The sequence below is a fragment of the Callorhinus ursinus genome, unplaced genomic scaffold, assembly GCF_003265705.2.
Source record: "Callorhinus ursinus isolate GAN/ISIS: 27379988/994484 unplaced genomic scaffold, GSC_fseal_2.0 scaffold8, whole genome shotgun sequence".
Taxonomy (NCBI): Eukaryota; Metazoa; Chordata; class Mammalia; order Carnivora; family Otariidae; genus Callorhinus; species Callorhinus ursinus.
In genome coordinates, this window is record NW_027397070.1 from 71,454,444 (window position 1) to 71,469,833 (window position 15,390).

General features: G+C 56.0%; 1 protein-coding gene across 1 annotated transcript; it reads right to left on the reverse strand.

The window, feature by feature from the left end:
• Positions 1-11,885: 11,885 nt before the first annotated feature.
• Positions 11,886-15,274, reverse strand: CKB (creatine kinase B). Its single transcript, XM_025869301.2, has 8 exons — positions 15,138-15,274; positions 14,637-14,841; positions 14,303-14,457; positions 14,097-14,229; positions 13,617-13,788; positions 12,764-12,887; positions 12,361-12,550; positions 11,886-12,276 (listed from the first exon to the last, which is right to left on the reverse strand). The coding sequence occupies exons 2-8, from the start codon at positions 14,827-14,829 to the stop codon at positions 12,098-12,100; spliced, it is 1,146 nt and encodes a 381-aa protein (XP_025725086.1). The 5' UTR covers positions 14,830-14,841; positions 15,138-15,274; the 3' UTR covers positions 11,886-12,097.
• Between the last annotated feature and the right edge of the window lie 116 nt (positions 15,275-15,390).

The window sequence follows — 15,390 nt, forward strand, 5'->3', positions numbered from 1 at the left end:
TTTTAGGTATTGGGGACACATCAGTGAACAAAATAAAGAACCCTATAGCATCCCTTGAAGCTTATGTTCTAATAGGATGCAGTCAGCAAAAAGTAAAGTCGTAGGAACAAAATGGTCAGTGCCAAGAAAATAAAATGCAGAGCCGGGTCAGGCATTCGTAGGGACCCGAGGTTTGGTCAGTGCCATGTTAAATCGGGGGATGGGGACGGTGGCTTGTCCTCTCAGGGAGCAAGGAGAAGAAGCCAGGAAAGCTGTTTAGAGGCTATCAGCAGTGATGAGGCAGGAGGTGCTGCTGGCCCAGTGAGAACGTGGTCAGTTCTGGATATGTCCTGAAATAAGAGTCAACTGCATCTGCTCTTGTGTTGGCTGTGGATGAGCGAGCAAAAGCCCAAGGCTGTACAAGTTTTGGTCTGAGCGGCAGAAAAGACGGGTTTGCCGTCCATTGGAATGGGGCAGCTTGCTTTGGCGGGGAGGGCGAGCATCAGAGCAGTTTTGAAGGCACTGAGTTGGGAGTGCCTTCAGACACCATGTGGAGACCCAGGAGGAACCCCGGGAGTCCTCAGCCCCTCGGCCAGTGGGTGGATCCTATGGGGATATGGGACAGAAGTTCCCAGAAAAGGGGTGCGGCCTGGGAAGCGTAGAGAGGTGGGAGGGGCCCCGCCCTCAGAGGTGGTGGTAGACCTGACTGGGGTTTTCAAACCTCCCTTATTAAACAAAACAGGTCCCGTCCCCCTCCTTTTTTCACCTGAGGCATTTTAGTTCCTTCTCTAGACCCAGTTCCTTTGCACATGCGCTTCTCTCACAGCTCTGTGTGCACAGGTTCCTCCGAGCAGCTGCCCTGTGGAAGTTTGCAGAAGGGAAGCGGGGCTCCTCTGACCTTCAAGCCTCAGACACATTCTAATAGTTGGCCATAGTTTTGTTCTCAAGGACACACTGAATACTGGAAGTCAGGCTCCTTTGAGAGAAGTTCATTCCCCACGTGCTCTGATGAGATGACCACTCTGTGCACATGTTGTTGTCAGTTGTTGGTTTGTCAGAAGTGTGTGGGCACTTTAATGCACTACTGACCCAGTGAGAGTTGGGTACTGATTCACAGAAGTTGTCTGGGTTGGTCTCATTTCAAAGCCTCTAACACTGATTGACATCTGTATGATTTCAGTGGCAACATGGATAGTGTTACTTTACTGCAGTTAAAACATGAAATCACATCAATTACCGAGGGGCCCATGCCCTTCCTTAAAATAGTATGTTTTTATAATACGGTGTTTTTATTCTGCATACAGTGAATTTTGGAAAGGAATGTTCTAGAGTACTTGAAAATCACTTCAGACGCAATGACAAGGCCACATTTTTCCCTCATCCACTCCTCTGGAGTCCCTCAGAGGTGAGGTAAGGTATGTGGTGGGGGCGGTGCTACTGTTCTTATTTACCTGACAACAGGAGTGTTGTCTACTCCTGAAAGTAGAGTTAGTATTCCAGTTATGTTGACTCGCGTCCAGATCAGGCAAATCGGAGGACTCGAGACAGCATTTCTTAAAGACGTGCCTGGCTCTTGGGCTATCCTTTCATGTCTGAGAGTGAAGACCCAGGCAGAAAGCTGGGACGGGACATGACTGCCTTTGAGAAGCACAACCATGAGCGTTTTCACAGTGTGTGTTTCTCCAAAAGCCTAGAGAAGGATGATATTTAAAAGAAAGATCTCGCTGTGTGTGCTTTATGAACACATGACTGTCACTGTAGAAACCTTCCCTGGAATACCCTTTCCTGGCAGTTCCTGCTCTGTGAGTGGTGCATGGTGACCTCAGTGTCCACGGAGCGGGGCACGCAGGGGTGCAGGGAGGTGTGTCTGCCTGCTTAAAACTTGGCTTTCTTTGGGGTGTTTTTGTTATTTGGGGGGTTTGGGGTTTTGGTTTATTTTTGCTGATTTGCCATAAGACCCTTTAAAGAGCTCAGCAGCCCACTTTACACTGGGGGGGAATGGTTGCTCTCGAAGGGAGCGATGGTGAGTGAAGGATGGGCCTTGCAGGTATCCTAACACTGCACAGGTGAGTCTAGGTGTGACTGTCCCCAGGAGTAGAACCTGGGCATCCTCCCAGACAACAAGGAGGACAGAATTTCACAGCTTTGTAAATGGGTCTTCAGTCTACCACTTTGAGAGACCAGAACCCAGGCGGGGGGTGATGTTCCCTCAGAGGGAGTGCTCGCCATTGGTGTGATGACACCCCAGGGGGGCAGCTGGGCGTGATCAGTGTCAAACCAGCATTGTACTCCTCAGAAGTCAGAGCTCAAGCAGGGCATCTGGGCCTGGCTCCTCCCCCAGGGAAGGGTCGCATGGTAAGGAGAAGCCATCAGAGGGACTAGATGGGGAGGTTTGGGCACGTGAAGAATGGAAAGGGGGTGGGGGCTGTGACACAAGGAGGAAGCCAGAGGTCTGCCCACTGGTTACTACAGCAGGGTCTAGATGGCCGGGAAGGCTGGCATAGGATGGCTTTTGCCAGGGCAGGACCTCTTAGTATTCACTTCACTCAGACTTCAGAGCCCTGTTTAAACCTGAATTAGGCAACGTGGCTTAGCAGTTGAGGTGTATGCCCTTGATCAAGGCAGCCTGGTTTCCAGGCTCTGGGTTCATACCTCAGGTTGCCTCTATAAAGCATGGTAGTAATGATATCTCACTCTGGGTTATTGGTAGAGTCCACCAGGTGGCAAGTGCAGAGCGGAGTGCCTGGCAGATGCTAGTAAATACGCAGCTCACACAGGTACAGGCCCTTTTAAACAAGAATTCAAGCTAACCCTGTGTCCTTCCTCCCTGCCCAGCTTAGCCAGGACACTGAAGTCCTGCCCTCCCAGCAGAGGCTTGTTAAGAAAATTACCCCGGGGGTGCCTGGTGGCTCAGTCAGTTAAGCATCTGCCTTCGGCTCAGGTCATGATCTCAGGGTCCTGGGATCGAGCCCCACATTAGGCTCCCTGCTCAGGGGGGAGTCCGCTTCTGCCTCTGGCCCTCCCCCGTGCTTGTGATCTGTCTCTGTCAAATAAGTAAATAATCTTAAAAAATAATAATAAATAAATACTTAAAGAAAATTCCCCCAATTTCTTTTTTTTTAAAGATTTTATTTATTCATTTATTTATTTATTTGAGAGAGCGAGAATGAGAGACGGAGAGAGAGCACATGAGAGGGGGGAGGGTCAGAGGGAGAAGCGGACTCCCCGCCGAGCAGGGAGCCCGATGCGGGACTCGATCCCGGGACTCCAGGATCATGACCTGAGCCGAAGGCAGTCGCCCAACCAACTGAGCCGCCCAGGCGCCCAGTTCCCCCAATTTCTGAAGTGTAGAGTTCTGGTCTCTGAGCCTGGTGTTAGGAAACCAGCCTGTACCGTTGTGTTCCTGGCCGCACGTTTTGGCGAATGTCCCCAGGGGACAGGGAAGAGTGTGAGTCTGGGGGAAGAGCATAGTCAGGGGAGGCAGATGGTGCCCCCCACCCTCGCCCTACCCCACCCCATCCTCCCTTCAGACTGCTGGTCACCTCTCCTCCAACAGGCCTACCATTGCCATCACTTTTAAAGATTTATTTTAGAGAGAAAGAGCAAGGGGGGGGTGGAGCGAGAGAATCTCCAGCAGACTCTGTGCTGAGCTCGGAGCCCAACACTGGGCTTGATCTATCTAAAGACCCTGAGATCGTGACCTAAGCTGAAATCAAGAGTCAGACACTCAGCCGACTGAGCCGCCCAAGTGCCCCTGTCATTACATTTAAGTCCCACTGGCTCAGGGGTGCCTGGCTGGCTCAGAATCAGTAAAACATGTGACTCTTGATCTCAGGGTTATGAGTTCAAGCCCCATGTTGGGCATGTTGCCCACTTTTCAGAAATAATAAAGTAAAATAACACCACACCACATCAGTTCTCCCGGCCTGCTTGCCCAGCTCTGCCCTCCCACTTCGTGTCGTGCTAAGAGTCAGCAGCATGGACAAATGTTTTTTGTCTCTTTATCTACCCTCCCTGCCCTTATTATAGAATGCAAGCCCCAAGGGGAAGGGTGTTTTGTTTTTTTTTTCCAGGTACTTAGTACAAAATAAGTATTTATTTAAAATAATGATGATTGTGGTGATGATGATGAAGGAGGAGAAGTAGTAGTAGTAAGTACTAGTAGTACTACTACTACTAGTAGTAGTAGTAGTAGTAGTAGTAGTATGGGCAAGAAATACTTGGAAAGCACAAGGCAGTTTCGGTGGCTTCAGTCAGAACTCTTACTGGGGTTCCCCTATAGCCCAAGGATGAGGCAGGTGCCACCATAGGAAGCTGTGTTTTTTGATTTGTGGTCCATCCTGTTTGGTCTCCAGCAGCCTTCTGAGCTGAGCCCTTTCTGTTTTATAGACAAGGCTCAGAGTGGGCTGGGAATGTGCTTTTCTCTTCACTGAGCTGTCCCAGTAGCTGATGCCCATGTTGTGTCATTCATTCGAGTCAGGCGCAAGACCATGCAGGTCCTCGGGCGGCTGCTGTGGGCGTCCAGGATTAGGTCCTGAATCATGTGACATTTGCCATCCGATGTGAAACGAGGGGTTAAAGCTCTTGGCTTAGAGCCTTAATCCATATCCCACACCACAGAGTCGTGCAGTGTGGTGCTTAGGTTTCAGTGCATTAAGAGAACAGCCACATGAGGCTTGGCAGTGGTGTGTGAACTGGAGGTCAGAGAGTCTTTGCAGTATTAACAGTAGCCCTCAGCTCCTGGTGCTTGGTCACAGGCACCAAGCCGGAGGTGAGGCCTGCTGAGCAGGAGTCCAGGCTTGCAGAGCTTGCGTGCCTCCTGCATGAGATAGGGAGGCCGCCCCTTGGGGGTCACCTTGGGGTGAGACTAGAGCTCACCTTGCTGATTTGACCCAGGTCTCTCCAGGAAGGCTGGGGAGACTGGGGCTGCAGGAGGCACTTTGGCTCCTGTTGGCTTTGGTTTGATTGCTTTGTTGATTTGTCTTGCTGTTTCTGTGGTGAGGCTGATTGGTTACAAATTCAGAGGTTCTCACGTCTTTTTCCAGCTCCCTAGATATTCATTGCAGTGGTTTATGGCCATGGTGAGATAGATATCTTCTCACCAAGTGGGTTGAAAAATAGGTGCCTTCCTGGGGGGCGTCACTGAGAGCAGGGACAGCTGATCATCCTGCAGCCCTTCCCCCAGCCCATGCCTTTTGCAATTTCCTGCTCTCTACCTCCCACCCACTGAACCCACCTCTATGTGTTATTTTAAGCCAGAACTCTAGAACGCATCCTTCAAGCAGGAGGGGAATGTGCAGTTGCTCATCAGGAACTTGTCCAGCTTCTGCTGGGCCCCTTCAGTGCCAGGGTGTGCACACTTACACGCACACACCCCGGGGGGCTGGCGGAGAGTCCTGTCTGGTCCTGGGTTTTCCTGATGCCCGGGCAGTTTCTTGCCCAGCCCTGGTGGCCTCCTACTCCTGGGAGCTTTCACTAGTCAGGGGCTCAAGTATTTGAAGATAAAAATTATGTTTCCTTCCTGAGTTTTGCTTCCCTAAGTTAAACTGCCCCAGTCCTTTTCAGGTGTTTCAGGAAAAGAAGTAAAGATTTTTCCATGGTGGTTTGTTCATCGACATGCATTTTTGGGGGTTAGAGTGGGACAGCTACTCTGGAGGGCCCTGTGCTGAGCTCTGGGGATCCAAAAAGAACTGCGGTAAAACCTAAGTCCACTAAAAGCTCGCATTCACAGGGAGAGGCGCACAGACATGGTCTGGAAATCTGGTATGGCCATTGCTACACGAGAGAAGCCCAGTCGGAATGGGGAGGGGGTAGAGGTTACAGGGGCAGCCTTAAGCACCCCCAGTCTGCTCAGTGGAAGGGGACGCAGTGGTGTGTGCAAAGGCAGGCATGGAAGGCTTATCCTACTTCAGACTCAGGGTATGTGTAGGGGCAGTGACAGGGCCAGCGCCCTGCTGGACAGGCTCTGTCTTGTCACCATCCCAATAAAATATGTCTCAGACAATGCACCTCTGTTCTCTTAAGAGGACTTCGGTCCAGTACTTTCTCAGGAAGTGATGTGACAGGCTTTGGGTAGAGTTCTGTTGCCAGACAAAAATAGACCCTGCTGCACTAGGAAGCCAGGTCCCAGGGACTGGAGAGGAAGCATCCCGACCAGTGTGGGGCACCCAGCATGCCAGCTTCTTCCGGAGTGAGCTCTGCACTGACTTGCCTCTCCCTCACTCTCAAAAGGGAGCTGCCAGCAGGCGTGGGTAGGTGTGAATACATTCTCAAATCAGACATATTTTGCATGGAAATAAGCTGGGAAATAGGAGCATATGCCGTCATGTTCATTAATATGGCACCCAAAATCCTTTGGTAGATAGTGCCCCTGAGAGCCATTCCCGATGTGACACCAGGAGCTGCTGTGTGCATCCCGGGGCACTGCTCAGGCTGGTCCCTCCTCTGCTCGTGTCTTCTGGCCAGCTGCTCGCTCTGCAGCACCCAGCTCATTCATCACCTGCTGCCTCTAATCTTTGCAGTTCCCACTCTCTCAGCCCCAGTGCTCTGGGTCGCTGGGTCCTCTCCCCACCTTCTCTGAACTCTGGAGAATCCTGTTGGGCTTGTCTTGCAGCTCATCAAACAGCAGCCCAGCCTGTCTGTAGCGGGTAGGGGTTCTGCTACCCAGAAAGGCGCTGCCAGGTGTCTTTTTGTCCCAGCATCACTAAATGCGCAGGGCACATTTTGTTGGGTTGCATTTCCTAGTATCACATCATTAATAAGTGGGACCGGAACACTGGAACTGGGCCGGAAAAGCCAGGTCCTGTTCTCCTGTGTTCTTAAGGCTAGAATAGAGGAAAGCAGTAAGCACCTTGGCCCTCCTTTCTGGTCTCGGAAGAATGAGGAAGAGGAGGCAGGACCTCTGGCCTTCCCTCTGCTCAGAGCATTTCCTCTCTCAGATAAGCACTGTAGCTCTGATTTTCGCTGTAGCAGTGCAGATGGATCCTGTCAAGCACAAAGTCAGCGGTTTCAGGTCTGGTTAAATGTGTACCACCTTTATCCTTTCTTCTTGAAAATGTAATGCATTTGAAGTGTTTCTGAATGTGTTGGGCAGTTGATGGGTCAAAAGTATTGACAAAACTAGACTTTTCATTTTAGTGAAAATTTAATGGACGTTGTCTTTTGTTGTTAAGTCGTATATTTCTGGAATAACCCCAGGGAATGTGTTAACACAAGCCACTTTTACCAGTAATGGGAGCAGCCTACTTGGGGCGGGGTGGGGTGGGATGGGGCAAGACCCAAAGCCTGACCCCGTAGTCAGTGTTCTGAGAGAGAAGATTCGTGGTGAGGGGGTATAATGATGGGGGAGTGATGAGAGGATAAAGCCCAAGGACAATGACATGTGAGGACTGAGGTCCTTCCCAAAAGGAAGGCTAGGGCAGGTGTGGAGGTCTTCCCTGGAATTTGGGCATAGGTAGACCTTGGGCTTCCAGTAGGCTGGACCAAATGTGGAAAGCAGGAAACAGGCATGCAGGAGGGAGCTCCAGGTCAGACCAAAAGCGGCAAATGAAAGCAGGCCTGGAGGTGTTGGTGCCTCACCTGTGTCTCCGGTCTCCCATGTTGCCATTCTGAGTGCACATTGGCATGGGGTGGGGGGCAAAGCCAAGCTATGTTTCTGGAGCTACTGGATTTAGTAACTAAATTCTTGGACAGATTCACTTCGAAGCCCTGCCGTCTGACCAGCAAGCCTTGCAGTTGGGTCCGTGAGAGGCAGAGCAGCATCCCGGCCCCAGTCCCCATCGCCGCAGCAGGAGTGGTGCTGGCCAGCACACCTCTGTGCACCAGGGGTGTGCCCTGCACATGTGCAGATGTTCCATTTGCTGGCCTTAGCTGGCCCAGGCCTCACAGCCCAAGATGGCTCCTGGAGCGTGTTTATCCCCGTGGTTACAACCGCATGCCAGGCCCCAAACCAGGGTTTGTTAGGGAAGCAGAAGGGGAGAATGGCTGCTAGGAGACAAGCAGCTGTCTCCACACAGATTCATCAGAAATGGGAGGAGCTAGGAGTACTTTTAGCTTTCCTGGGTCTTAAAGTTATTTAAGTTGAGCCTTAAATTTTGACAAGCCCCCAACTCCAAGAAGGGTGTGAAATTCCTACTTCTGAAACCAAGAACATCATCTTTGCTTCTCTGAAAGACATCAGTAAAGCAGAACGAGTTCTACAAAGAGGTTTGGGGAGAGAGGGACGAAGAGTGCAGACTGTGCCTGGACCCCGCAGAAAGTCTGTAGCCAGACGTGGGAACCCAGGTTTGTGTTGTCCGACTCATATGTAAAATTCCTAGTTCTCCAAACTGACACGCTGCCCCTGCTCCATGGAAAGATGGACTCTTGCCAATCAAACATTGCTCCCCTTTGTCACCTGTGGAAAAGGAAACTCAGAATCCGCGTGAGTGCAGGATGCAGCCCCCAGGGTGCTTTAGGAGGCTTTGGTGTGGGCACCACAGGCAGCTCCAAATAGAAGTGCAGAATGAGGCACCTTCCAGGCAGCTGCCGCCTCTGCAGCCAATGCTCCGAGCAGCAGGAGCTGCACACTGGAGGTCTAGAATGTTCTGAAAAGTCAAAGAGCAGCAAAAAGAGCCCAGGACTTGGAACAGGTGATCTCAAACTGGTGACCCCAGGAGCCAGTCCTCCCGCGCCTCTGAGTCTCTGTTTCCACCCCCAGGGGCGGTGATCGGTTTGTGTAGAGCAAATGAGGGGCGGTGGCAGTGAAGTCCTGCCTTAGTGGTCTCCCACGAACTGTGACACATGAGAGCATCTTTTTAAACACCACTTAAAAAAAGAATTTGTTTCAACTTATATAAGTAATACATGTTCGCTGTAGAAAATCTGGGAAACAAAGTATAAGAAGGAAATCACCTGTTACCCCACCACCCACAGTTAACTACTGTTCAGGATTTTTCCATACATGCTCCGGAATCCAGAGTACAAGCTGTTTTATAACCTGCTTTTACACTTCAAGTTTTTTAATCATGCCTCCGTCTTGCCGAGTTCTTCACACTGTTGGGATGCCTACATGGTGCCTCATAGAGGGAGGTGGCCTGGATTTTTAACCAGCCCTTTATTGTTGGCAGTCCTGACCAGCTCTTCCCCATTCTGAGTAATTGTACCTCTTAATTATTTCTGTAGGGCAGTGGTTCTCAAAGAGGCAGTTGGGAGCATGGGGTGCGCCTGGCTGGCTCAGTTGGTAGAGCATGTGACTCTTGATCTTGCGGTCGTTGAGTTTGAGCCCCACATTGGGTGCAGAGTTTATTTAAAAAAATTAATTCCTATTCAAAGAGGCAAGAGGAGATTTTGGCCCTCAGAGGACAGTTGGCCATGTGTGCAGATATTTTCCATTGTCACAGAGGGGGGTGGGTAACAGGGCTGGCATCTAGAGGTTGGAGGCTGGGATGCAGTCCCCAGGGAAGCCCCCACCACCCAAGAGTCACCTGCCTGGTGTGAGTGGGTGCAGCTGAGAAGCCCTGCTATAGGGGCGTGTCCTAGCAGGGCCCTGGCCGGGGTGCAGGAATAGATGCCCTTAGTGCTCCTGACTGGTGGAGTCCGTCCAAGACAGGGAACCAATAAAAGCGTGTTCCCTCCATATTGTGGTGTGATAGGGTGTTTCTTAGACTTCCCATGTTTGACTGTGATTTCAAGGAAAAATTAAACTCACCCTGTTTAAGGGTCTCAGGAGTCCAGAGGAACGGGGGAGGTTGTAGGGACTCTGGTCAGAGAGGGTCCATGGACTGGCAAGCAGAGGTACCCCCAGTGAGGGGAGAGCACCCGTAAGCCCCACCTTGCGCCAGAAAGAATTGACCAGCTGGAAAAGTGAATTTCAATAGAGCTAGATAAAATAAATGAGAATAAAAATGAGCAAAGAGAAAATTACAGGTAGAAAAACAAGTGGCCCATAAAAGTAGGTGTAGTTCTGGGCCCATGGCGAGCACGCCTGTTTGCCCAGCTTCTTGAGAGGGCCCAGGTGCTGGATGTGGCAGCACAGGCCAGAAGGGTAGGCCTGGGGCGTTTTGGGCTCTGGGGCAGGTCAGGTTTCACGGCCTGGAAGAAGTCCTCAGCCAGGCCCTGCCCACCTGGGCCTTCCTGGGTGTCAGGTGGAGAGGCCTGCACAGGGTGATTGGAGGTTTCGGCTCCTTATTTTATGTAACCACTGGTAGTTAAGGAAGTGTGCCCCATTCTGATGGTCCAGACAAGTAGCAACATTGTCTCTCAGGAAGCGAAGTGCCTGCCTGACAGGCCCTCAGGTGCCCGCCTGCACACACCTCAGGGTGGTGTGGGAACAGTTGATCATCCCTGAGCCTGTGTCCCCCGGCTCAACCCGAGTGCTGGTGATGGAGCCCGTGCAAACAGGAGGGCCTTTGCCTGGAAGGAGTGTGGGCATGGGCCCCCCCAGGGTGGGGCAGACAGCATAAAGGCCTTTCCAAGAGGGACGTACTTCCTGTGCTTCTCACAGCCCTTTCTCCCAGATTACCAGGCTCTACACTCTACAGTGTACTCTCTTTCCTGGCCCAGCCCCCACTGACCAGAGGAGGGTACTGAAGCTAAGAAAAGGTGAGCCCTACCTGATGTGTGCCCCAAGCCAGTCAGCCAAGGAGGGGGCCAGTTGCCAGCCCCAGACCCAAAGGATGTGCTCAGGGACCCTATCCCTGCCAACCTTGTGCACCAGGGGCCCTGCCCCCTACTGTGTCCATCCCACCCAGGTGTTCACTCCCCCAGCTTCTGTGCCCTTGCCCCTTCCCCTGGGTGGGCCCCTCAGGTGGAGCCTGGCCAGTAAGGCAGATGACAAGACGCACCTCCTGTAGCTTCTGCTCCACTGCTGTCCACCGCACCTGGTCCTGGGCCTCAGGGTGTGGGACATGAAAGCCCAGGCTTTAGTGAGGAAGGCTGCCGCCAGCCCAGGATGCAGTGCGCACAGAAGCCACATCCGGCTTCTTTTTCCAGTTGCGGGATAACCTTGGGGGTGGTTAGGGCCTCCTGGCCCAAAGCACGTGTCGTCGAGGTGCCCCAGACTAGGGTGGGGGAGTGGGAGGACTGAGGTGGCCCTGGCCAGCAGGTGGCAGCAGAGACTGTCCACAGAACTGCGGAGCTGGAGGACCAGCCCTGCCAGGGGCTGGCTCACCCTGTCCACCTCTACTCCCCAAGCCCTGGCCCATCCCCCCACAGTGAGATCAGTCAGGGACAGCGACAGCTGTGGAGTGCCTGGGAAACAGAGACCAAGGAGCCCCCCACCCTGAGTAGCCCCTACCCCCACTCCTGCCCAGGGCCCCTGTGGTGGGGACCCACCATGGCTCCACAGGGGCCCCACAGGGGCCCCAGGGCTTTCAGTGAGGAACTGAAGAGCTAGGCCCAGTTGGCCTGCCTGAGGCTAGGAGGAAGGGAAGCTGAGGGCAGAGATTTAGGAGACTGTAGGTGCTGGAAGGGGCAGGAGGGTGGCAGAGACCCCTCTGACCAGAGGAGAAACTGGATTGTGGGGGGCAGGATGGGGAGGCATTTTCTTTTTGGGCTCCCGCCCACCCTCCAACCCCCTCCCCCAACCCGGCATCCACACGTCCCCCACACTGCAGGATGGGGCTGAGCAACGTGCCAGGCTCCACCCCCCAGGCCCAAATGTCCCTAAATGCTCAGGGTGGAGCTCTGCCACCCTAGAGCTCCTCCCTGTCCCTCCCCACCGGCCCATCCCAGGCCTGCAAGGAAGCCAAGTAGACAGGACGGCAAGGGGAGAGTTCATGGAATGGGACTGGATGGGCACAGCAGGGTGACTGCCTCCTGACTACGGCCCCTCCTTACAGAAAGGGTTGACCTAGGACTGAGGCCTCCATAGCCTGGCTTCTGGGCACCAGAGCTGCCAAGGGAAGGGGACACACTACTCGGAAGACTTGTGGCAGGCTGAAACCCTAGTTTATTTCAGCATCAGCAACATCTTAGCCATCACAAAAATAAACTCTACCGAGGGCAACAGAAGTCTCTACAGCGAGGCTAAGGGCTCAGCCGCCAAGTGGCAAACATCAGGGGTGCATGGCGGGCACTGCCCGGGCAATAAGTTAGGAAGCAGCGGGGCTGGTGGTGGTGGCAGGTGCAGGCTGGGGCCTCACTTCTGGGCAGGCACCAGGTCATCAATGGCCTGGCCTTGCTCCAGCCGCTGCTCCATCTCAATGAGCAGCTTCACACCATCCACCACCATCTGTACCAGCTCCACCTCCGAGAAGCCCAGGCGGTCTGCGTTGGAGACATCGAAGACGCCACCCACCGCAGCTGTGTCCACACCACCTGGAGAGACAACCAGGTCAGTGGGACTGGGGTGGGGGGCTGCCTCAGAGAGAGAAGACTGCCTACAACCCCTGCCCCACTCACCTGTGCCTCGTTTCTGAAGCCGCAGCCGCTTGAGCACCTCCGGGAACTTCTCATGCTTGCCCAGGTGGGGCAGCTTGATGTGCACACCGGCCCGCAGGCCTGTGCCCAGATTGGACGGGCAGGTGAGGATGTAACCCAGGTGAGGGTTCCACATGAATTCGTAATTCTTAGACTTGAAGAGTGTTTCAATCTGGAGGTAGAAAAGGTGGGAGAGGTGAGGCCTGGCTGGGAGCCTCCCCCCCGCCCCCACCCCAAGGAACTGGCTGGGACCCTTGGACCCAGGGGGACTGATGGGGACACCCGCATCCCTGCCTGAGCTCTGGAGCTTGGCCTTGCACGTCCCCCCCCTCCCAGCACCAAACCCCACTTGTGCCAGCCCAGCTTGGAGGTGGTTAGGCCTGACCTGGGTGAGGCCATTGCAGAAGCGAGTGAACACCTCCTTCATGTTGCCCCCTTTCTGCATGGAGATGACCCGCAGATGGTCTTCCTCGTTGATCCACACCAGGAAGGTCTTATTGTCATTGTGCCTGGGGGAGGGGCACAGTCAAGCCTCCTCCTCAAACTATGGTCTCAGGACACATCAGAAAAAAGCTCTAGGGGAGGTCCCAAACCCCAGGAACTTTCCAAGTCCCTGAGGTGCTCGATCTAGTTGTACCCAGAAGCTTGAGCTGCTGCCAGGACCCCAGCCCGTCCACACTCGGGATAGGCAGGGAGGCCAGGACACCTCAGGGTACAAAAAGACCCGAGCTGTGCCCCATCCTGCCAGTCATGTGCTGTGTGGCTGAGGTGTGGGGGAGGGGGCGAGGGCCCCACCTAGGAGGAAGGGGGCAGGGGGAAGCGCTGTACCTGGCCGCTGAAGCTGCCCTACGCAGACAGTGGACGCAGGAGGCTAATAAGCCTCCCCCTACCCCCAACCCCCACTCCGAAGTGTCTGCGTCACCCAGCACCTGGCAGAGTCCCCGCGGGGAAGTGGACGAGAAAGAAAACAAGCTCCAGCTCCCAAGAGGAGGGTGGAGGAGAGAAGCCACCGCCACCCGTCGCCCACTTCTAAGATCCCAGGAAGCCTGGGTCTCCACCCGCTGAGTCCCTTTCACGTACCTGCACGGTCAAGGTCACCTGCGGGGAGGCCCTGGAGGAACCAAACCTGTCCGCGGAGCGCGGCCCCTCCCTTTTCCTCCGCGGCGGCGGCGTGGGGGAGGGCCAAAGGGAGGGGGAAGGGGGACCCGCGGGAGGGGAGGGGGTTGGGGGGCACGCACCAGATGCCGCGGGCGTCCGGCCAGTCACGGGCCATGCCCGAGGCCAGCAGCAAGGGCGACACGGGCTTATCGAAGAGGAAGTGGTCGTCGATGAGCTGCTGCTGCTCGGCCTCCGTCATGCTCTTGAGAGCGTAGTAGCGGCCGGCCAGGTCGCCGTCTAGGCTCGACAGAGCTGCAGAGGGGCACGTTCAGGGGGATACACAGGAGTCCCTGCCCCCACGCCCGCCCAGCTTTGTCGGAGGGCGGTCCAGGCGGCGGTCTGAGACAGCGACCCTGGCCGGGCCGGCCCTCGCTGGGCCCCAGGCCGCCGTAGGCACAGGGCTGGGCCTCCGTCCGTCCCCTCCCCGGGAAACCGGACACGGCGCGCAGATAAGAGCATGGCAGCGGCGGCTCGGGTGGCGGGGGTGACGGATAAACAACAAGCCGGACGGGGACGGGAGGGGGGGCGAGGGAGGAGCAACTGGCCGGCTCGACCCCTACCTTCCACCGCGAGCTTCTCGATGGCGCGGCGCTCCCCGCGGCTGCAGTGCGGGGGGAGGCAGAAGCCGCGGATGCTGCGACCTGTGCGCACCCGCGAGCTCAGCACGTAGTTGGGGTCCAGATCGTCGCCGCCCTAGGGGCGGAGCGGGGGTGAGCGCCGAGAGACCCCTCCCCGGGCCGCCCCGCCACCCGGGGCCGCCCCGCACCTGCAAGTTGTCTGGGTTGAGGTCGGTCTTGTGCTCGTCGCTGGGCTTGTAGCCGCCGTGCCGGTCCTCGATGATGGGGTCAAAGAGCTCCTTGAACACGTCATACGATTCCTCGTCGCCTGCCACGCAGCCCACGGTCATGATGTAGGGGTGGCCTGGGGGGACGCGGAATGGGGGCAGTGACGTCACTGGCAGGCCTAAGCGAGCCCCTCAAGACCTTGTGCCTCCGCCCGGGAAGGGGGACGCCGGAACCCTGGCCTGAGGGTTCTAGCCCCAGGGTATGTCTTGCGGATCAGGAACCCGCACCCAGACCCCAGGACCAGGGTGCGCGTACCCGGGTTGTCCACGCCGGTCTGGATGACGTCGTCCAGCGTGAAGCCGCTTGGCGTGCTCTTGGCGCGCAGCTCCGCGTACAGCTCGGGGGTCAGCACCTTGGCCATGTGGTTGTTGTGGCCGCTGAGGTCGGGGAACTCGTCCTCGGCCGGGAAGCGCAGCTTCAACGTGTTGTGGCTGTTGGAGAAGGGCATGGCGGCGGCAGGCTGCGGGAAGATTCGGGGGTCAGGGAGGACCCGGCTCACTGGGCCCCCCAGGGACGTGCAGGCCACCCAGGGCCTCGCTGCCCCGGCTCCTGGTCACCCTGGGACGCGGCCAAGGTCAGCGGGGTCCGCAGCGCGCGCGGGGCGCTCCCGCACCGCCCAGGACCCCAGGCCCAGCCGGCGCGCGCTCCAGGCGGCGGACCCCGGCGTGTGTGACTCTGCGGCCCACAAGCCCTTTCGTACGCAGCACCCCCGCCCCAGCGCCGAGGCGGCTGCCGCCGGCCCTCCGGCCCACTCACCGGGTGGCCGGGCGGGGCAGGGGCACTCAGTCCGTCGGCAGCTCCGGGCGCGGCGCAGGCGAACAGCGGCGGCTCCGCGCTCCCGCGGCTCTTAAGGGGCGCGACGCGGGCCGCCCATTGGCCGGTATTTATAGCCCATTCATTCCATTGGCCCGCGCTGCGGGGTGGTGCCGCCGCTTTGTCCGCCACCCGCAGCCCCTGACAACCCCCCCGCCAAGGCCGCCCACCCCTGCTGTCCCCTCTCCGGGACCCC

Coding starts and splice junctions, on each gene's coding strand:
- CKB (XM_025869301.2), bottom strand. CDS start 14,829: ATGCCCTTCTCCAACAGCCACAACACGTTGAAGCTGCGCTTCCCGGCC. Junction 14,458..14,636: donor GACCGGCGTGGACAACCCGG/GTACGCGCACCC, acceptor GCGTCCCCCCAG/GCCACCCCTACATCATGACC. Junction 12,888..13,616: donor CCGGACGCCCGCGGCATCTG/GTGCGTGCCCCC, acceptor CCCCTCCCCCAG/GCACAATGACAATAAGACCT.